Consider the following 23,137-nt stretch of genomic DNA (forward strand, 5'->3'; position numbering starts at 1 on the left):
AAATAACAAATTTATTTGGCTTTTTAAATTTGTTTTCAAGGCAAATATTATCGATTTTTTTTTAATTTTAATTTTCAACTTTTGAGTAGACAAACATATGACAAATTACATGATACATTATCACTCAGATTTTTAGAGCAATAGATTAAATACCTAGTAACTTAATAGATAACTTGATAGAAAACACAACTACTGATTTAATATTTAATTTGGCTCTGGAATTTGAAATTGGATTCAAATTGACCCCTAAAATTATAATTGAGTCAATTTGAACTCCAAAATTTATAATAATAACTCGCGTTAGGCCTGAATTGATTTTCATGAATAACATGTTGATTTTACATGTTAATTTATTAAGATTTGGACTTCCCATCTAAATTTCATGTAAAGAAAAGTCTAGGGGGCCAGCAACTTTGTTAAATTTTGGCCAGCATGTAACTAGCAAAGAAAAGTGAGCCATTGGATGAAATCTCACACCATTAAAACTATCATTGATGGTTACAAATCACAAAAGTTGCTGACCCCTAGCATTTCTCTTTCATGTAATTGAGATCTGCTAGACCTCTTAGAAATTTGACTGACTTCCTAACATCTTCACAAAGACAACAATAATAAGTTCAATTTGAAAAATTTGGGGTTCTAGGAGCAGTCAAGCTCCCGAAAGTTCTAATAAATCTCAATGTGCATGGAATCTAAGTAAGGAATCTAAATCACAACAAGTTAATGTACCAAATCAATACGCCACTGATATAGATCAACTCAATGATTAATGTGAGTTACGACTATAAATTTCTGGGTGTCTAATTTGAGTATATTAAAATTTTAAGAATTAAATTAAGTCCAACCTCAGATTTCATGGGTTAAATTGACTATTAACTCACTACAAACACTTTCATAACAACACATAAATCATCCATAAAAATAAATCACAGCAACAAACCAAGGCCAAGTTTCAAAGAATCCTCTTCCACACTCCACCCTGCAGCTACAACAGACAACCTAAACAGGGCTAAAATATGCAAACACAGCACTTGTTATCATCTGCATCACTACATTTTGATGATCTCCTTCCAAATGAATACACATGGAGATCCTGGTTGTATCACAAGCAAACCTCTTCTTTTAACATATGATGTTGTCTACCCTTTTACCTGAAATATACAACAAAGTTACATATTAAGTAATATTCAAAATACACAGAAGTGACAAAAAGCAGAACATATTTAAGTAACATACAATGCAAACCATCTCATATACATTATCTTTCAGTATAACACAAGAACAACTTCACATTGTTATTACAATTTTATAGACGACCAACACTAATCCTAACTGTATCTACATTATCACAATTCTTATGATCCAGAAGAACAATACTATCTACTAATAATTGCTAAAATAATGCATATTTGTTCAACTTACATCTTATCTTATAGTGAATAATTTCAAAATATATGGATGCCTGGATCTGGATGGATATATTATGTTTACACTAATTCTACAGATACTAATACACAAAAATGGAAGGGTTACATACCTGTATGTATACTAAGATCTGAGTCTCTTTAATTTAGCCATCTTAATTGCAGCAAATACATAAAGCTTGTCATATAGATCATTAAAGAACTTGAAATAAGCATATCTCCAAGATTTCTTCAAAATCAATGAGCAGGAAACTCCCCAAAACCCCATAATAAATCCAATCGCCAAAGCAATGTAAAACCCCTCAGTAAAAAACTGTTCTTTGTGATCATCATTTCCATCAACTGGATTCTGTGTAGGAATGAGACAGGTTTTGTTGAGAGGAGCACCACATAATTTTGGATTTCCTATATAAGCAGATGCATCTCTTGTTTGAAGTTGGGTACCGAGTGGAATTTGGCCTGATAAATCATTATATGATAGATCAAGAACACTGAGACGATCTAGCTGAGAGAGTTGTGAAGGAATCCTTCCAGACAATTGATTTCTAGACAGATCAAGAAAATCCAAGGATTTCAATTGTCCAACACCTTGAGGAATATTACCAACTAACTTGTTCCTCGAAATGTTAAGAGAAACTAAACCAACAAGACTCATCATCTCACTTGGAATCTCCCCATTGAATCTGTTACTTGACAAATCAATGCTTCTCAATAGTCCTAATGTACTTCTGTATTTTGACATTTTTCCTTTCCATATAAGTGAAGCACTATCAGCATTAACTCCAAAGCTGGTAATGCCATCAAAATCATCATAATATGCATCATAAGCATAGAAAATATCAACCTTTGAAGTTGCTTGACTTGCCATTGCAGAAAGATTTCTTATGCATTTAGGTATATTCCCTGAAAGACTATTCAAAGAGAGGTCCAACAAATGAAGCTCATCAAGATTACATATACTTAGAGGCATGCTCCCATGAAATTGATTGGAATGCAAGCTAAGTATAAACAGATTTGAAAGATTATTTCCAATCCAGCTAGGGAATGGCCCAGTTAAATTATTCTTTGCAGCATCAAAAAGTTTTAGCTCTGTGCAATTAACAAAGGACAGTGGTATTTCTCCAGAAAAATTGTTATCACCTAGATGTAATGACTGAATTTGCCTCAATGATCCCATAGATCTCGGTAAGCTGCCATGAAAATAATTGTTGGACAAATCTAGGAAGCCTAGAGATTGGAAATTCATCCAACAGTCTGGGAGCTGTCCTCTAATGTGATTATTTGACAAATCTAAATACTCAGTGTTCGCAGACACGTTAGAACACAGAAAAAGATTTGCTGTTGAAAACATGTTGTTGGACAGAAACACTTGTGCTGACATTGAAAGAAATGCTGGGACTGGGCCTTCAAAAGAATTTGAGCTTAGATCAATCTGCAAGGCACTCTGAGGAATCAAAGGTAAATTTTCAATTTTGCCTTTGAAATGGTTGTGGGAAAGATTCAATTTTACCATTGTGGGAAGGAATTCCCAGAACCAATTAGGAACATTGCTAGATATTTCAGCTCCAGAAATATCCAACCAATTCATGTTATGTTGGTTTTGAAGCCATTTTGGAAAGTCAGGGCCCAAAATGCAAGATGCCAATTTAATCTTGATTAATTTGAAAGGGGGAACCCACTCATTGCTAATGTTAAAGACCAATGAATTATGAGATAAATCCAAAGTCAATAGCATGGAAAGTTTAGAGAAATGAGACTCAGATATCAAACCTTCCAATGAGTTATTTCCAAGCCTTAACTCCCTCAAATTGGATAGTTGTCCAATGCCTTCATGCAAAGTTCCATTTAATCCATTGCTATCAAGTCGTAACACTTGCAATGATGAAAATGAAGAAAGATCTGGCACCATACCTGTAATTTCATTCCATCCCATATTCAAAGTTTGCAATTGCTTGTGATTACAATTGGACAATGCTTTAGCAAACTCATGAAACTGGCCACTCAGCCTGTTTCCGGAAAGGTCTAATTCTCTCAAGCTGCAAACATGAAACAATGATATAGGTATTTGGCCTTCGAGTTGGTTGCTGGCAAGATTCAAGTATTCAAGAGAGCTCAAGTCCCCTATGGCTTGTGGTATGGTTCCCCTCAGAGAATTATGATCCAAATTGAGCATGGCTAGGCTGCTAGTAGAGTTCATTATCCATGGAAATATCAAAGACGAGTTCATCAAATTGTTGCCAGAGAGATCCACAAATGACAGAGAAGTGGAGAAATTTGCAGCTGGAGAAAGTGACGAGGGGATGGAATCTGAAAGATCACAACCATTGAAGTCCAAGTATTGTAGATGAGAAAGACCACTCACTAGTTGTTGCCAATTGTTTGCAGTGCTAAGATTAACCTTAGGGAGTGAAAGATGCCTCAGAAATGAAAGATGAGATAACCATTGCAAACCAGAACTCAAAGATATTTGGTAAGAGGAGCTAAGGTCAAGATACTCCAAATTTGAAAGATTTCCAAAATTTTCAGGAATAGTTCCATTGAAATCATTTTCACTCAAATCCAAATATTTCAAGGATAAGAGACTTCCAAGTTGTGGAGGAATGTTCCCATGAAAAGAGTTGGATCCCAAATGAAGGTACACTAAATTTGAGAGGTTTGAAATTTGAGGAGGAATTTCTGCTAAGAGGCTATTATATCCAAGATCAAGATATTCCAAGAAGAGTAAGTTCCCAAACTGATGGGGTACTTTTCCTTGGAAGCCAGAGTGTGAAAGATTGAGGTATCTCAAATGGGTTAAAGAGGCAATAAAGATAGGAATTGATGGGGTGAGATTGAAAGAAATGTAACTAAGATCCAAATAATTCAAATGATGCAACTCAGCCAGTGCTGCAGTAATGGAGCCAGCTCTTACAATATGATCAGAAACATGAAGATCAAGCTTCAAAACATGGCCTGTTTCATTGCTACACTGAATGTGTTCCCAGTTACAACACTCTTTTAGATTGTCTCCATGTCCCCAAGAAGAAAGCCAAGCATTGTTGTTGAGATGAAAACCCTGTTTCAAAGCAAGTAGTGCATGCCTTTCACTCTCTATGCACTTCACAGTAACGTTGACAATCATGGGGTTTAATGCAAGTACATGTAACACTGATATGTGCATGAAGAACACAATAAAGACATAATAATGAAATGCCATAGAAAACCTTGGATTCATGGTAATTGTGTAGCAAACGGAAGCGTGTATACATGAATGAAAGAGGAATGATTATTTACAAGAGCAAAGGTCAGTCATATATTAAGCTTAAGCTAGCTACTTATGTGTCAAAGACTAGTCCAAAATTGAAGACATGAAGAATGGAGTTGAATTGATCAACGCGGTTTAACTAATAGATATTAATTACTTAGACCAAGTAACTAGTGCACTAGTGCAGTGAACCCATACAGATGAATGAAGTTGATCAGCGCGTTTTAATTAAGACTAGATTAAGACCTGCCATATATTAAGAGCTAAATTAATTATATTATAATATAAATTTAAAATATTATATTAGATTAATAGTTAAATTAGTTTTTAAAAAATAAGACATTTTTTAAATTTGTCCTTCAAAGATTTTTTTAATTAAATTAGTCCATTAAAGATTACGAATTAATCATATCTGTCTTTTAATTACCCCATTCACAATTTTCGTATATAAAATGTTAACTGATGGTATACATGACACATAACATGTTGAATTAAACGTTGACTAAATATATTTATGAAAATCAATCAATTTAATCACTAGGTTATATTAGAAATAGGATTCCTGTAATTGGGGAAGATGACTAAATTAATAAATTTTTATAAACATATTTGATCAATATCCAATTAGACATATCAGGTATTTTATCATGTCAATTTTTGAAAAAAAATTGTTAATAGAGTGATTAGAGGGCAAATATAATTAATTCCCAATTTTTAAAGGACCAATTTGATTGAAAAAATCTTTCACGAATGAATTTGAAGAGTGTCTTATCTTTGAGAGACTAATTTTTTGGTGAACAACCAAGTGAAAAAAAAAAAGCAGAAAAGAAAAAGAAAAGAAATAAGGTTCTTAACGGCAAGCGAGGACAAACCACCTCTGGCGGCTGGTGCCAAAGGTGAACCTCATTAGCTCCGCTACCTCCAGATCCTATTTTTGCCAACCGATCTGCCACGATATTAGCTTCTCTCGGGATAAGCTCAAAACGAATATCCCAATCTCTTCTCAACTTCAACTCAAAGATCAGTTGTATTACTTCTTTTTCAAGATGCCAGAGTGGAACTTGCCAACCAGTCACTAGCTCAAAAACTGCTGCGCAATCTGTCTCACAGACAACAAGCTTAAGACCCGCCTCCCAAGCCCAAGCCAAACATTTCCATATACTCCACAACTCCATCTTGATGACACTAGATCCAAGGAATTTTCTGAGCATCCCATTACTCATTAACTGGAGCTATCGCGAATTATCCACCCAAAACCAGTACAATCATCCCCTAAGTTCACACTTCCATCACAATTTGAGAGATTAATTTGATTATTAACCTATATTATATATATTACGGATGAATTAATAATATGTAAATTAATATTGAATTTAAAAATTAATTTATAAAAAATATTATACAAAATTTTTATTTAAAAATTTATATATAATTTAATATAATTATTTAAAAAAAAGAAATACAAAAAATATATTGTTTTAACGTAGATAATAATTATATGTAACCGTTATTTTTTAAGTTTTGACTAATGATATATATTAAATTCAATTAATTAAAAATTTTAAAATTTTATTTAGATATATTAAAATTAATTTAAATTTTGTAATGATTAATCATAAATGATATATTAATATTATATAAAAATTTAATTATTTTTTATATTGTAAAATTGACAAATATGTATGTAAAATTATTGACGAGGCATAAATACAAAAAATAATATAACATAACTTCATTCTATTATATGTTAGGATAAACTTTTATATAGATATATAAATAGATAGATATCTTGCGCTATATTTCACGTGATGGAAATGATACAGTTGAGAAGTGGAAACCACCACGAGGGTAGTTTATTTTTTTTATGGAAAAAATCAATACAAAATTAAACATAAAAATGATGAGAAGTTGTGAATATTCCTTCCAAAAAAAAGAGTTTTTAAATAAATCAAGAAAATTTATCAACTTCAATTGTCCTATAGTTAAAATTGATCTCCTCTCATTGTGTTTCTTGAAATGTTAGAGGAAACCAATGCTTTTTGAAAATAAATTACAGCAATAAAACAAGGCCAAGTTTCACAATCACACCAATATAACAAAACAAACACTATGCAATATAGGTGAAATGTGAATCCTCTTCCACACTCCACCCAGCTACAGCAGAAAACCTAAAAAAAGGGCTAGAATATGCAAACATAACACTTATTATATTAATTGCATCTCTAAATGTTATTGGTCTCCTTCCAAATGGATACACATGCATGAAGATTCTGGCTATCACAAACAAAGCTACTCTTTTGCCTGAAAGATATGACAACATTACATGTTAGATAATATTCAAAATACATATAAGTGTAAAAGAGCAGAACTATACATTTAAGTAATATAAATGCAAGCCATATCCCATATACATATATTATTAACACAAGAACAAGTACACATAATTACAATTGTATATATAAAGCCTAAATATATAATAAAAGAGTCTGCATGTATAAAAAGTGAAAACAGTAAACACTCTCGAGTATAGTAAGTATATCAACAGCTCTCGAAAACAGAGTAGCACTAGAGAAATTGAATGAAATCCACTTATACAAAAACACACTAAAACATGCACTCTTAAACCAAAAAACGTGAATAGTATTTTATTCACGAGACTAAGTCACGCATCAATAAAATATATAAAACCAAGCTTCACACCCAAATATAAACAGTGATAAGAAAAAGCATCCTGTCCAAACTTCATCAATTCGCACCTACAACATAATCTTTAACGCATGGAAATCCTTAGAAAACGTGATACTTATTCTCAAAAACATATCCACTTCAAATGGATAACCATGAAGATCTTCCTTGCATCAAACAAACTCATGTTTGGTAAAATACAACATATGTTTGCTAGGAACTAATATTATAAGTAAGCTACTGTTTTAACTTGGAAGTAATCAACTAAGGTATGTTTTAACCATTAAAAAATCAATAATAAATGGTTTATTTGGTGTGTCCAACTTAAAGTTTTAACTATAATAAAGTAAATTTTAGCACTACTATATTTTGTTTCGTTTACATAGATCAGATATTAATTTTTTTGATATACCAATATTATGAATATAACAACTATATCAACAATAACAAAAACTAGAAGAAATGAAAACGGTGCATACCTTCATATTTGAGATTTGATCCTTTTTAGTTTGGCCACCTTGATCGCTGTAAATACATAGAGGTTGTCATAGACATCACTCAACAACTTGAAATAAGCATATCTCCAAGATTTCTTCAAAATCAAAGAGAAGCACACTCCCCAAAATGCCATAACAAATCCAACACCCATAGCAATGTAGAACCCCTCGCTTACAAATTGTTCATCATCACCATCAGCATCATGTTCACTGATCTGGTGACCATGTATGGGACAAGTATTGTTGAGAGGAGCACCACAAAGTTTTGGATTTCCTGCATAAGCAGAGGCATCCCTAGTTTGAAGTTGCGTGCCAAGTGGGATTTCTCCGGATAAATCATTGTATGACAAGTCAAGAACACTGAGATCGTCAATCTGAGCAAGTTGTGAAGGAATTGTTCCTGACAAATGATTTCTGGATAGATCAAGAAAATCTATTGACTTCAGTTGTCCAATAGTTGGAGGAATGTGTCCACTAAAAAAGTTTCTTGAAAGATTTAAAGAAACCAAGCCAATAAGACTCATCATCTCAGTTGGTATTTCCCCTGATAACCTGTTGCTGGAGAAATCAATACTTCTCAACAATCCCAGGGTGCTTCCATATTTTGACATTTTCCCTTTCCATGTCAGTGATGCGCTATCATTATAAAATCCGGAAACTTCAGAGTCAGTACGGCTAAACTCATCGCGATATTCATAATGATAGTCATGAGTAATCGTTGCATTTGATTTTTCTTGAGTGGCCATAGCAGACAGATTACTTATGCATTTAGGTATACTGCCAGACAGAATATTTAAAGAGAGGTCCAAGACATGAACTTCATCGAGATTGCACATGCTTAATGGAATGTTACCATGAAAGTTATTGGAATGTAAGCTAAGTACAAGTAGCTTTGGAATATTATCCCCAATCCAGCTTGGTATTCTTCCTGACAACTTATTACGTGCAGCATCAAAAATTTGTAGTTGTGTGCAATTATGCAAGGATGATGGTATCTTTCCTGAAAAATTATTCCCTCCTAAATGTATTGACTGGATATTTCTTAATGACCCCAAAGACTTTGGCATGTTTCCATAAAACTGATTATTGGATAAATCTAGGACGACCAATGACTCAAAACCCCTCCAACAATCCGAAAGTTCTCCTCTAAGGTCGTTGTTTGACAAATCGATAAATCTCATGTATTTGGTCAAGTTTGCGCATAAAAAAGGATTTGCAAGTGAAAATCTGTTATTGGACAAAAAAGTTTGTGTAGCAGTTGAAAGGATTGCTGGAATTGGGCCTTCAAATAAATTGAAGCTCAAATCAATTGAAAGATGTGGGTCAGAAACAAAAGCTACTGCAAACACATAATAAGAAACAATAGGTGGGTCTTCAATTTTTCCTGGAAAACGGTTGTGAGAAATATTCAAATACATCATAAAAGGAAGGCGTTCCCAAAACCAATTTGGAACAGTGCTAGAAATTCCAGCACAGGAAATATCCAAATACTCAATCATGGTTTGGGTATGAAGCCATGTTGGAAAGTCAGGCCCCAACTTGCAACGGGCCAAATAAATGTCAGTTAAATTGAAAGGGGGAATCCAATCGACGCTAACATTAAAAGCCAATGCATTATGAGACAAATCCAAAGTGCCAAGATCGGAAAGTCTTGAGAAATGAGCTTCAGATATCAAACCTGTCAGGAAGTTATTTCCAAGGCTTAACTCAGTTAAGTTGGATAGTTGTCCAGTACCTTCATGTATGCTTCCATTTAATCTGTTGTTATCAAGTCGTAACTCTTGCAAAGATTGAAGCTGAGAGAGGTCAGGCACCATCCCCGTAATTTCATTCCATCCCAGATCCAAGATTTGTAAGGGTTTATGAGCACAACGAGAATACTCTCGAATATATTCATGAAACTCCCCTGTCAAGTTGTTGTTGGATAGGTCAAGCCATGCCAAATTACAACTATGAAACAAGGATAGAGGTATTTGGCCTTTGAGCTCATTATTTGCAAGATTTAACTCCTCAAGGGAGTTCAAGTTGTCCCCGAATGTTTCTGGAATGGTTCCTGTTAAACCATTATCATTCATTATGAGAGTAACAAGGCTACGAGTGGAATTCATCAACCAGGGGAATATGAAGGATGCATCCCTTAGAGAGTTGTTAGAGATATCCACAGATGAGAGAGAAGTGGATGCAAGTGATGAAGTGAGCATGGAATCAACAAGATTGCAACCATGCAAGTCTAAATATTGAAGATGAGAAAGGCTACTCACTTGTTGTTGCCAATTGCTGGCACCACTTAGATTCACCCAAGGAAGTGAAAGATACCTCATGGTTGAAAGCTCAGATAGCCATTGTAAATCTGAACTTAATGACATGGTTTTGTAATAGTAATCAGGATGGAGGTCAAGATGCTGTAAACGAGAAAGGTTTTTGAATTGACTAGGAATGGTTCCAGTGAATGCATTTGCACTTAGATCAAGATGTTCCAAGGATAAGAGATTTCCAAGTTGGGGTGGCATTGTTTCATTAAGGCTATTATAACGAAGATCCAAATATCTCAAGGATGACATATTTGTGAGTTGAAGAGGAAATCCTCCAACCAGATTATTGGAACTAAGATCAAGATACTGGAGGAAGAGTAGATTTCCCAATTGAGGGGGTATGTTTCCACCAAAGGAACAAGCAAAGAGATCGAGGTGTGTCAAAAAGGTTAAAGAGCCAATGAAAGAAGGGATGGATGGGGTGTGAGTAAAGTGATTACCACTAAGGTCTAAATAGTTCAAATGATGTAACTCACCCAGTGATGGGCTTATGGATCCAAGAGTGTAATCACCAGCATGAAGATGAAGCATGACAACATGGCCTGTGTGGTTGCTGCACTTGACGCCTTCCCAGTTGCAACACTCCTTCTGGTGCTCCCCATCTCCCCAGGAAGACAGCCAATCATCATCATGGGTGAGATTGAAGCCACGTTTGAGAGAAAGCAGAGCTTGCCTTTCACTCTCAATGCACTTCACACTTGCCACCACCGCTGCACTGCTGGCCCATGCGAGTACCTGCACCATCAACACCAAATAAACTACACCATTCATCATCGTCACTCCAACCACACAATATTTCAAGTTAAGTTGTGTATCTGTGTGTGCTCAACAACCTAAGGCCATATTTCCAATATAATTTATAATAACTGATTCAAATTAACAATATAATCAACGCATGGTTATACTCACAAAAAATACATAATGAGGACAGCAAATTCCACAAAGACTAATTCAAACCAAAGATATATAATAAATCCAATATAAATAACTTGTCATGTGTGGCCTAAATGCTTCCACTCACTCAACGTACTCTATACTCACATCACTCATGACTTGAACTATTGACTTAACAAGTTTGATGTACGTTGCATTATATGAGAACCTCAACAATCAACACCAGACATATATTCCTAATGTTTGGGTAACCCTACAAGTGAATAATAATAAATATTTTTAAAATACCATTTATATTTATATTTATATATATACTCTCAAATATATAAATATTATTCTTCAAAAATTATATTCCTAAACAAAAATCAGTTATTAATGTATTTAGATACAAATACATATTTGATTGAATTTATTTTCAATATATACTTATATTTTAATATATATTTTATACTAATAATTAATTTTAATAGCTAATTTTAATATACATATACTATAGTGAATTATTCTTTCGTACATTTTGGGCAAGAAAAATTGGCTTCCTTATCCCTTTAAGTGAGTTTTGCACTTTTGTAGATATTTCAAATTAGGGTAGCAAATAAATTAGAAAATTTGAGAAATAGACCCTTTCAATCTTTTTTAATAATTAAGAGAATAAAATATAATTTTTAATATTTTAATATTTTTTTGTTTCACTTATAAAATTAATTGTGAGATATCAGTCATATCACACTTTACTGCTTCAATAATTAAAAAAGATTAAGAAGACTGTTCTCGAAAATTTGTAATTGAAGTTGACACAATAATCCTGCATTTTAGACAAACACTGACATTCATCTCCACTAATTTTATGTCAATTTTCTCGTTTATACATAAGCTTAAGTCTTCTCTAGCCCTCACTATACTTTGGTAAAATGTTTATATTATTTTTTAAAAATAGTTTATAAAAATTATGTTTAGTAAATTAAATTAAATATTTTTTTAATAAATATAAATAATAATAATTACGTTTAATAAAATAATTTTTAAAAATTAAAAATACTATACTAAATATAAATATAAAAGTTAAATTTAAAAATTAATTTATATTAATTATATTAAATTTTTTAATTTTGATAAATATAGGTCAATTTTAAAAAAATCACCTTAAATGCTTATTAAAACATTTTCATCTTTTAAAAACAAACACATATTTTTTTATTTATCAAATGAAAAATAAGATACTGATGTTATATATTGAAAACTACAAACTCTTTCTCAAAAAATTTTAACAAATAAACCAAACCTAATTCCGTAGTCAACACAAATATACCTTCATAATTTTTTTTTTTTGTTGTCTCATATACCTTCGTATAAGTTCACTCAACAAATTAGAGAAAATAATATACTTAGAATTCTAACAATTTAGTGCTAACATTATTGCTACCAAGTGTTCTAAAAATAATAATTAAAGATATTGAAATTTTTTGTGCGAAATCAATGATTCTATGCGATGTACATTAAAAATCAAATACTAATAAGTTATTGCTATATAGAAATATGTTTTTACTATTTTATAAATTTTTTATTATACTATTTGTAAACAAATTTAATTATTTGTCTATTACAAATTTAATTATTTTGTTTATTAATTATTTTATTAAAAAATATGTGAATCAACATATATAAATATACAAAAATATATAGTAACTAATTTAATGACTAATATTTAATAAATATGAAATATTTTATTATAAAAATATAACACAAATATTAACTTTTTAAATTTTTTTATACATTTAACGCATTGAAAAAACCAAATATTCTTAATAAAATATGGCTTCATCATGATAAACAATAGAATTGCTCAACACTGTTGTAATAGTTTATTGGTCTGTCTTTGCTTATTTGGTATTTAAGTGATAGTGAAGTCAATAAAGATAACAAGCTTAATTTTATTCTACAATATAATGAAAATGTTACCTTAATTATACAAATGGCACTTCTTAGTTCTTACATACATGTTTTCGTTATCAAATTCTTTGTACTTTTTATTTTTATATGTTAACACAATTGGATGACATGGAAGACAATTGGATGATTATGGTGCATAGCAACTTTAATTGAAATTAAATTCTATGTGAAAACATAGCAACTTTTGCATTATAATATGCTTTGAAACCCCATCTTCTCGAAATGCTACTCAAACATCAAAACAATACAACATTTGCACTTTCTCCTAATGTCTTGTGCCAATAAAAAAATTAGACAGCAAGACTATTGAAAGAATGAATGCAACACTACACAACAAAACATTGATGGACTCATTTATGATTGGATATAATTTTCTGCTGTTTTTTTTTTGGCAGCACACGTTAGTGTAATGTAAAATTGAACATGACCTTTCATATTATCTGTTGTATAAATATTATGATCACAAGGAAACAATACTAGCATTGTCACTATTGGATACACTTGATGAATTGGCAGGACCAAACAGTAATTCCAAGCTAAAATCACTTCCACATATTGATCTTCCTTTCTTCCCAACTTTGTCCAAATCCTGTATCCCCAGCTACAAAATAACAAAAGGAAACAAAGTCACATTTTTAATGTAAATAGAGATAACAATCAAATTAGTCTTTTAGTTTTCACCTAATGATGATATTAGTCTCTCAATTTTAATCCGTAAATCAAGTTAGTCCTTCTGTTAGTAAACTGTTATCAAATTGGATGGTCTCTCAGCTTGCTTAATATCATGCTACAGTTGTTAATGTTAGTAAAACTAAGGGACTAATTTGATCATGAAAATTGGAGCATCAATTTGATTGTTATCTAACTGTAAATATGCCAAAATAAATTGATGGAATAAAATTACCTGTACCATGCTGTTCTTAACAAAAGCTGTATTGAAACAACAATAGAAGAGACGGCCTCCTATCATTTTCTCATAGAATATCACGCGTACATCTCCAGTTAACTGTAAACACAAGAATCTTATCAGAAAAACATGTAGCTGTTTCACATTTTCATGCATAAGCAAAAAAGAATACAAGGTATGTTCAAAGGTTGTTGCTAGTAAAAAGTTGATTAGAAGATCCTTATGATTGGTGAAGATGGATTGAATGTAGTGTTAAATATGATTAGTGGTTATTTACTAGGATTGGTTGGTCGAAATAATAATCCAAACAGGTTTTCTTGTATATTGCAGGACTCTCTGTGTCCATTTGAACAACAATCCGAGGTTCTTCTTGTTCTGATTGTGTTCCATCTTCATTTTCTTCTTCGATATAAGAAAGATAGTAGCGAGGACTGTTGGTTCTCTGATAGCCTTTCTTAATCTCTCTGCAGCACCCTCGGAAAATTTCCACCGGCGGACGATAGCACTGGTTAGGAGCCTGTAAATAAGGAAGAACAACATAACTTTGTTAAGTGTAGAGAGAAGAATTTTGCAGTTGATTCATTAGTTGTTCTTAGTTGCCTCATATACATACAATAAATATGTTGGAAGCTATAGGAATTTGATCAACAATGAGATAAACTTAATAAATGATTTTGGACTGAAATAAGCTGCAAAAACATTAAGCTAATAAAGCTAAGGAACTTAGGCAAGTGTCTTTGTAGTGTAACTAGTATAGATTTCTAACATCAAAGAATCTATGTATTCTACTTCTTCTGTTACTTGCTCAAATATGCATACAATAAGGTATCCAAAAATATTGTTGCATCAAGAAACTGAGGGTTAACTTATCTCCTCCTGCAGCTCTGAAATCACAAAGAATATTGCACAGATGTTAACTGTATCATAAAGGCGAATTCGGCGCAATTCTCTGCTACATGGTTGAGGCAAGCTCACTCTGCCCCTAGGGGTAGAAAGTACACTTTCAAAGTACCTTACATAACGGCGTTGGCTTGGTATTGATACCTGAAATCACAGAGGATTCTACCATTCATATTTGTTAAGGGTAAATAAATTACTTAAAGAAGGTATACTCCTAGAAAACTAAATCAAAATCATAAAGGCCTAGATTTATTGGTCCATTCCTTATAATATTTCTTTCTTGCAGATTGTAAGAGTCAATATCCAAATTCCTCTGTTGTTGAAGACAAATTTATATTTTTAAATTGATGGAACTATACCTAACATAACTTACTCCTTCATTATTTGTTGTCCTTCTCTCTGCATACAATTGAAGAGCCTCATCTGCTGTCATGCCAGAATAAGTTAGGTATGAACACACCATTAAGTCAGTTCTACGCTTCCCTGCCTACACAATTGCAACAAAAAATTATGTTGTATGTATTCTCAACTTCTTAATGATTCCTTTCCATGTATCAAATTAAAGAATCTCATGTGCATCCATTGGTTAATTGCACTGCATCATGCATAACTAAAAGGAGTGCAACTTCATGCTTAGTTTTTAGTAGAAGAACTTTACAATAAGTTTTAAAATGTAAGAAGCTGTATGATAAGTATAACGTAAACAAAATTTATTTGATGTTGAGGCATCATTCCAAAGTGAAGTTCTGAGATCTCATACCATGCAATGAATGACAGCAATATTTTTTGGATCACTTGACAGCCATGAATGCACACTTTCACAAAAATCTTTGATCATTTCAAGGGGCGGTACATGGTTATCATCGAAAGGGTATGCTTCGACACGTCCATGAAAGTTTGCCGGATCATAACTTTCTTCTATACAGAGATTATAGATCTGAAAACATTTAAAATTGATAAGCTTTAGCTATAATCATATGCATGACTATGGAGAGAAGAGACAGATGATATTGTACATTATGCATGGCCATGGATCGAAAGTTGCACCTTATAATGTTCATGGTGTGTCATGTCCAACACAGATTTCACCTGCCATAGAGGATTTCGATACACTGATTGGTTATGGCTCACATCAAGAAATTCTAGCCTTTTACAATTGACCAAAGCTCTTGGTAGCTTACCTTTCAAGGTATTATTGCTGAAATCAATCATCTTCAGGTTACTCCCAGCCATATATGTTTGAGGAATGGGGCCAACCAATTTGTTTCCTTGGAGCATCAAAGCTTGAAGAGATTGCTAAAGGTTCCCAAGCATGAAGGAATCACACCACTTAAGTTATTATAGGAAAAATCAAGAATCACAAGTGATTTCAAATTGCAAATCAATGGGGATATTCTTCCTGTCAATGAATTGCCATAAGCAAACAAACTCTGGAGATTTCTTTTTCTCCACATCCAACTGGGTAATGACTTGATATTGTTGTTTCCCACATCAACACTTCCCAACTGATCCAGTTCTTGAATAAAAGGGGGGAACTCCACCAAATTGCATGACGCCAAGGGTAAAACTTCTAATGGAGGGCGAGTTACATTTTTAGAATCTTCTCCAGGGAACAGAGTGAGTTTGTTGTCTGACAACCCAAGAAAAGAAAGCATTTTGAGCTTCAAAAACATATCAAGGTCAAACCGTCCTTCCAACTCATTGTTGTCTAAAGAAAGAAAAGTAAGATTCTCTAGTGTAAATACTAAAGAGAGTGCGGAATTTCACCTCTAAGGTTGGTTTGTTGAAGATTCAGAAAATGTAAACTAGTTAGGTTCATTATCCAAGATGGAATTTCTCCACTTAAATTGCATGAAAACAAATCTAACTTCTCAAGTGGAGGAATGGTTACATTGGAATAAGAACCTTTTTTATTGAGCAAAGACAATTTGTTGTGAGATAAATCAAGCCAAGTAAGCCTCTTCAACTTCAGAAACATGTTAAGTTCTATCTGTCCTTGCAATGAATTGAAGCTTAAAGAAAGAATTTCAAGATTGACTAGTCTAAAAAGAGAGTGAGGAATTTAGCCTTGAAGATTGTTATACTCAAGATCTAGGTATGCCAAATCTGTTAGGTTCATTATCCAAGAGGGAATTTCGCCATGCAAATTACATGATCTCAATCCCAAGTTTTGAATTGGAGGGAAAGTTTCATTGGAAGAACTTATCCCTGGGAACAAAGATAATTTGTTTCCGGATAAGCCAAGATTATTAAGCATTTTTAGCTTGAAAAACCTCTCGATTGGGAATTCACCATATAACACACAATGGAAAAGCTCAAGTTTTCGCAAAGATGTAAGATTTGTGAGCATATCAGGTATAGAAGATGAAATGGTCACAAAACTATGACGGAGGACTTCAAGACTAGTTGCATTTTGAATCAAGCTTCTTAGAGTGGATATCTTGAGTTGCAACTTGATTGGATTTGGAGGAATATACTCAAAATAACTACGCAAATCAAGAATCAACAGGTTGCGCAAATGCGAAACTTGAGGTGGGACTTCACCAAAGAATGTGTTTTCACCGGGTTGTGCAAGATTTAGATATCTTAGTTGCGAAAACTCACCTATCCTTGATGGAATCTGAGAGTGATTGAAATCGTTGTCAGAAAGACCAAAGATGTTGAAGGTGCACAAGTGAAAAAAGACTACTATTGGCATCCAAGGAACCATAGAGTTGGCTGCTGCTAAGATCAATGCCAATCACATGACCTGTCAGCTCCTCGCATTCGACGCCATGCCACGAGCAGCAATCTGTGGTTGGAATCCAAGAAGTTGTTTTGGGATGACTCAGAGCATCCTAAGAAGCATTGCTCAGTAATCACAAAGCTTTGCTTAAATTGCAACAAGGTACGGCTTTCATCTTCGTGATATGCATGATGACGAAGGGAAGTAGATTCATAAGTTTACCCACGTTACTTTTAAGTTATTTGTCTTCTCCTACTAACGTCATGTCAACAGTATCGTTTGGCAAAATTTTAGACTCAACCACTTAAATCTTGTCAAATCAACTATTATTTTCAAATCAGCAAAAAAATAAAATATACAAGTAATAAAAATATATGTAAATTAGGCTACAAAATTATCAATGACAATAATTAGAAATTAATAGTGTTTTACCAAATTTGTAACCTACAAGAATTCATATTCCTATATTTATTATATCTTACTGTTATAAACTGTAATATCCCTATAATACCCTTCTTTTTTTTTTCCAAACCAAAATTCTAACCCTAATTTTGACATAATACACTCCCCCACACACTCACCAAAACCCTAGTTGCCCTTACCCCTTCCAATAGCAGAACAAAAGAACAGAAAGGAAAAAGAGAAGAGGGAGAGAATCGAAGAGGAAAGAGAAAAGGAAGGAAGGGAGGTGGCGCCGGTGGGCGTCACTGCCACCGTCGCCGCCGTCGTGTCGTCACGATGAAGGCCAGAACTGAGGGAGAGAGAGAGTCGCGCAAGGAGAAGGAGGCGTCACCGTCCCGTGTCCCAGTCGTCACCGTCGAGGTCTTCATCGTCGCCGTCCATGGAGGTTTGCAAACAGAGGGAAGACGCGCCGTTCTACCCAGAGCCGCCACAGGAAGGGTCATTGCCGTCAAGCCCAGCCACCATCGCCGCCGTTCGTGCCTCCGTTTCGCGCCGCCAGATCTGTCGCCGAGAGAGAAACAGAACGCGCGTGGAGAGAGAAGTGGTCGCAGGGAGGTTCCGCCGCCGTTGGAACTCCGCTGCTGCTGCTGCCATGGCCGCTGCGCCTCTGCTGCCAAGAAACGCCAAGGAGGGGCCGCCCGCTGCTACGTTGTTCCTGTCGCCATTCGGATGTATCTGAACCAAGTCGTGGTTGCCACCGGAGCTGAATTGTTCTTGTCATTATCCCGGTCCAGCTTTTTTCCTTGATTCTGCTCTAGCTTTCATGTCCTATTATGCCACTATTTAATCTGTCATGTCCTTGTTTTAATTTGATTTTAGTTTTGCCTGTTTTAGATTCCTGGAACTATCGCCAGCTCCATTTTGTCACTACTCCGGTCCAAATTCTGCGCTCATTTGTTTTATTCTACTTCAATCCTTCTTATCTTGAATTCGACACTCCGGGTTTGGTCTCTTCGGTCCGTTAGGACCATGCTGTGAGTAAGCTTTACATTTATAATTATTTGATTGTGCATCTATAATTATTTTGACATATATCTATTATGATCTTTGAATTATACTCACTATATTTGTCTTGAACGAGTTTAAATTGATTAGAATAATTGATTTATTATAGTTGAATAATTATTTTTATGAAATTCATACTTTAGAGATTTACATGAGAATATATATATATATATATATATATATATATATGTTTGATAAAGCTTTATATTATTTTAAAATATTAATTTTATTCGAATATATACTTTTGAAATTTAAAGTATTTGTTGGCACTCACTTTGAAATTATGAAATATGTTTTTATGATTGAGAAAATATGATTTGAAAAGATTTCTGATAAAAAAAGTATTATCTGATTGATTTGATTCGATACCTTATATATTTGAGAGATTAAAGATTTATTGTATTTGAAACTATATATTTTGAATTGGTTTGGGAGGCTTGTATTAGAAAACCGTAGTTAACGGCGGTTATGACGTTAACTTAGATGCATCTGATTCAGACTCCAATTAGCAGGGGTGTTGCTAGCCTAACGTGTAGGCCACACGTTAGATCTGTTATTCTGTTAGGACACACAAGAGGAAAGGGCTACCCATAGAGGTGGAGCCGCCCATGTGTGGACTTTTGATTTGATTTCTGTATGAGAACTCCCTTATTGATTTACCTATTATTATCAACTATTACTTTCTAATTAATATTACTTTGATAATAATATTTATATGGTCTCATGTCGATTATAGATGTATTGTCTAGTCACTGAGTTACAAAACTCACCCCGTTTTCTAAAAATATTTTTCAGGAACAAATATTTGAGTATGTTAGGTTTGCTATAGGATTATTTTCCTAAGCGCCGGTCATGACTCATTTTGGGTCATGACAAAGTGGTATCAGAGTTTAGGTTTAATCTGTGTAATGTGGAGCAAGTGTCCTATGGTAGGATCACAATTGTATAAATAGTAGCGCGCCTATTTGTACAAGTTGTGGCACTATCAGAGGCCTATAGGAATGTCATCGTTGTCCTCTGTGTCATTGTTGTCTTTTGATTATTGTGATCATGCATCCTTTGCCGCTTTTGCTATTCCTATCCTTTTTCTTCTACCAAATATTCGGTTATCCTTTGGTAGATTTCTTGAACGCGTTTTTTTTCAATGGCTTCAGTTTCGGCTCCGTTTTGCAATTTCTCTCATAGCCAGTTCTAATCTTTCTTGCTTTTGTAAATGCATGCTTTAATCTTCTTTGTCTTCATATTCCGTACGATTCCTGATGATAAGGTTTTATACACTATTTAGAAGATTCGATTAGTGTTTGATGTGCATCATTATCTAATTCCTTTATATAACTCTATTTGAAGATTGCATAAATTTGTTTAGTTGTTGATCGAGATGCTTTGTTCTAGATATTGGAGCTTGTTCCTATATTAATAATATTTGAAGTTATGAGGTTTGATTTGTTTGTGATTTTGTCTTTCTTTTGAATCAATAATTTTGAAAATTGTTATTCAGTTGCTCAAGAAGAAGAATTATGCGATAAACATATGAATGAAGTGTTATTGTTGTTTGTTAGATTAATGATTTTCTCTACTTAGGTGTAGTCACTACAAGAAAACAAGATTTTTGCTACGCTTTTAAAGCGTGGCGAAAAGTCCTTAAAAGCGTGGCGATAGCTTTTCGCCACGCTTTTTGAGCTACCGGCACGCTTTTGAAAGGGTCACAACTGCGAGGGTGCCGGTTGCTCTATCGCCACGCTTTTCGTGACCTATTGACACGCTTTTTTTCTTGCCACGCTTTTAAAAATCGCCACGCTTTAAAAGCGTGGCCATATGTGTGAACTATTGCTACGCTTTTAAAGTGTGCCAATAGCAAGATATGGCTATGCTTTTAAAGCGTGCCAATAGCATGCCATATAGCTACGCTTTAAAAGAGTGCCAATAGCAAGACATATGGCTACGATTTAAAAGCGTGCCAATAGGTGTGAGATACAGCTACGCTTTTAAAGCGTGCCAATAGCAAGACATATAGCTACGCTTTATAAGCGTGCCAATAGGTGTGAGATACAGCTACGCTTTTAAAGCGTGGCTGTTCATGCGCAGTGCAACGTATATCGCCACGCTTCCAAAGCGTGGCAACAAGTAGAGATATGGGTACGCTTTATAAGCGTGCCAATAGGTTCTGAACTAAATTACAGCGACGCTTATAAAGCGTGGCTATTGTTTGCTGTTGTACAATATGGCCACCCTTTTAAAGCGTGGCTGTAAAATAGTTCAGTACCTATTGGCACTACTTTTTTTATAAACCTTACAAAATCATAGATAATTTTAAAATTTAAAAGATGACTACTAATTTTAAATCAACAAATCCTTGCTTCATAAACTTGTCACAGAAAAAGTGTTTGATCACGTGTTAGTTATACTCTAACAAAATACCAAAAATCAAAGTCTCATCCACTAGCAGTTTCCTAATACATGAATTACAATTCCAACATGGGTTACATTATCTACTTCCTTTACACTTCATTACAAAATATAAAACTTCATGATTACTGATCATCATTGTGAGCGAAACTGTTTTCAGCACTTCCCTGCATAATTTTAAATATTGTTGTGTTAGTGCATCTTATACCAAACCAAAAAATGGAGACATATATTATCAACAAATGAATGCTATAGTTGTACAATAATTGTAACCAGCAAAGGCTTTTCTTTCATTGAAAGCCATTATACTTTTTTTGTTCTTAAAGTTTTCAAAAAAGGGAAAGGGTACTGATATAGCTAGGAAGCTAACAATCAAACTGCCCCCCTCCCCTCCTTTTTTTTTCTGCAACAGTCACATGTTTCTCAACAATGGCATGTATCACCCTAACTCCTAATATATTTCACAACCAAATTAACCATTCTTGTAGTCCTATACTGCACCTGCAGTCACATGCATGCACAATTTATACTAGCAACTGGAGAATCAATACAAATTGCATATGGATCAATTCTATAACCGATCTCCAATAAATAAATCAAGCAAAATGAGATATACCATGAGAGCCATTAATTCCTTCTGGAGTCTGCAAAAATCAAAACAAACAAAAACATTAAAATTCAATTATGGTTTCTTTTCTTTTCCTTTTTCCAATTTGATTAGGAAAAAGTGCAAATCTTCAAAGATTTCTCGTGTTTTCCAAAATTGAGATTCAATGCCACACTAGATACAAAACAAAACACTACTAAAAAGTCAACAACTTTGAATTCAGATTCCAATTCAACACCATTAGCACCATTTAGAATCTTTTATCTCACTATCAAATGTCCAAAATCAACAACAACAATAAGTCAACTACTTTAAATGGAAATATATCGATCCAAAGATAGTGACTTACATCTTTGGGTGGAATATGAGTTGATTCGGAGGAGCGAGGAGTATTTTTCGGTCTGCTACTTGAGGCATCCAAAGGAGAATTTTGGACAGCTTGCACTAAGGCTGCTACCTCTTCCTCACTCATTCCAGGGTTGACTTGGTGCACCAATACCTTTAATAAACTACATACACCGTCCATCTTCTTCTCTAATGATTCAACCTTGTTGTTGTATTCAACCTTGACTTGTTGAATCTCCTCATCCTTTTTAAGAGAGCTTTTTGTAATCGAAGCCCCAAAACAACGAACTCGACCTGGTTGGTCCTTTCCTAACACTCCTATAAATGCATCCTCATCATTTTCCCCTGCTTCTATGCGGGTTTGAAGTTCAGCCTGCCACATTAACTCAATATTAATAGAAATCACTATAGAATTAATATTGTACAAATCCAAATACAAATACAAACAACTCACAATTGTGCTTTGCGTTTTAGCATCAATTTCTTTTCCTTTTTTACTTGTGCGAGTTGCTATGAAAACTTCAACTCTTGATGGTTCTTCACTGTTCTCTTTAGAGTCGCGCTTGAGTACATATAGAACAATTTACATGAAGCATGCTAACTAGAAAACTACAACCTAAATATAAATGAGAAATCACAAAAAAATAAGTTATATTACCAGCTGCTTGCGCACTATTCCAAAATTTGCGGAACCCATCCGGTGAGGACATGTTTGCTTTGACCTATTTTCAGCATTCTTAGTAGACACAGCCTAAATATAAACATGAAAAAGAG

The 23,137-nt window shown here is 33.9% G+C and overlaps 3 protein-coding genes and 1 pseudogene across 4 annotated transcripts; all 4 read right to left on the reverse strand.

The window, feature by feature from the left end:
• Nucleotides 1–411: 411 nt before the first annotated feature.
• On the reverse strand, nucleotides 412–4,685 carry LOC130973660 (receptor-like protein EIX2). Of its 2 annotated transcripts, XM_057898279.1 has the most exons (3): nucleotides 3,336–4,685; nucleotides 1,538–3,251; nucleotides 412–1,151 (listed from the first exon to the last, which is right to left on the reverse strand). In XM_057898279.1, exons 1-2 carry the CDS (start codon nucleotides 4,636–4,638, stop codon nucleotides 1,549–1,551), a joined length of 3,006 nt encoding a protein of 1,001 aa, XP_057754262.1. In that variant the 5' UTR covers nucleotides 4,639–4,685; the 3' UTR covers nucleotides 412–1,151; nucleotides 1,538–1,548. The 2 variants fall into 2 exon arrangements, with proteins under 2 accessions (XP_057754262.1, XP_057754261.1); XM_057898278.1 differs by having other exon boundaries at nucleotides 1,538–4,685.
• A 1,908-nt stretch (nucleotides 4,686–6,593) lies between these two features.
• LOC130977051 (receptor-like protein EIX2) lies at nucleotides 6,594–10,994 on the reverse strand. Its single transcript, XM_057902050.1, has 2 exons — nucleotides 7,833–10,994; nucleotides 6,594–6,969 (listed from the first exon to the last, which is right to left on the reverse strand). Exon 1 carries the CDS (start codon nucleotides 10,934–10,936, stop codon nucleotides 7,835–7,837), a length of 3,102 nt encoding a protein of 1,033 aa, XP_057758033.1. The 5' UTR covers nucleotides 10,937–10,994; the 3' UTR covers nucleotides 6,594–6,969; nucleotides 7,833–7,834.
• Nucleotides 10,995–13,219: 2,225 nt separating this feature from the next.
• On the reverse strand, nucleotides 13,220–16,046 carry LOC130975835 (phosphatidylinositol 3,4,5-trisphosphate 3-phosphatase and protein-tyrosine-phosphatase PTEN1-like; annotated as a pseudogene).
• An 829-nt stretch (nucleotides 16,047–16,875) lies between these two features.
• On the reverse strand, nucleotides 16,876–17,523 carry LOC130975836 (receptor-like protein 46). Its single transcript, XM_057900565.1, has one exon. The coding sequence runs from the start codon at nucleotides 17,521–17,523 to the stop codon at nucleotides 16,876–16,878; it is 648 nt and encodes a 215-aa protein (XP_057756548.1).
• Nucleotides 17,524–23,137: the final 5,614 nt, after the last annotated feature.

The sequence above is a fragment of the Arachis stenosperma genome, chromosome 4 (assembly GCF_014773155.1).
Source record: "Arachis stenosperma cultivar V10309 chromosome 4, arast.V10309.gnm1.PFL2, whole genome shotgun sequence".
NCBI lineage: Eukaryota > Viridiplantae > Streptophyta > Magnoliopsida > Fabales > Fabaceae > Arachis > Arachis stenosperma.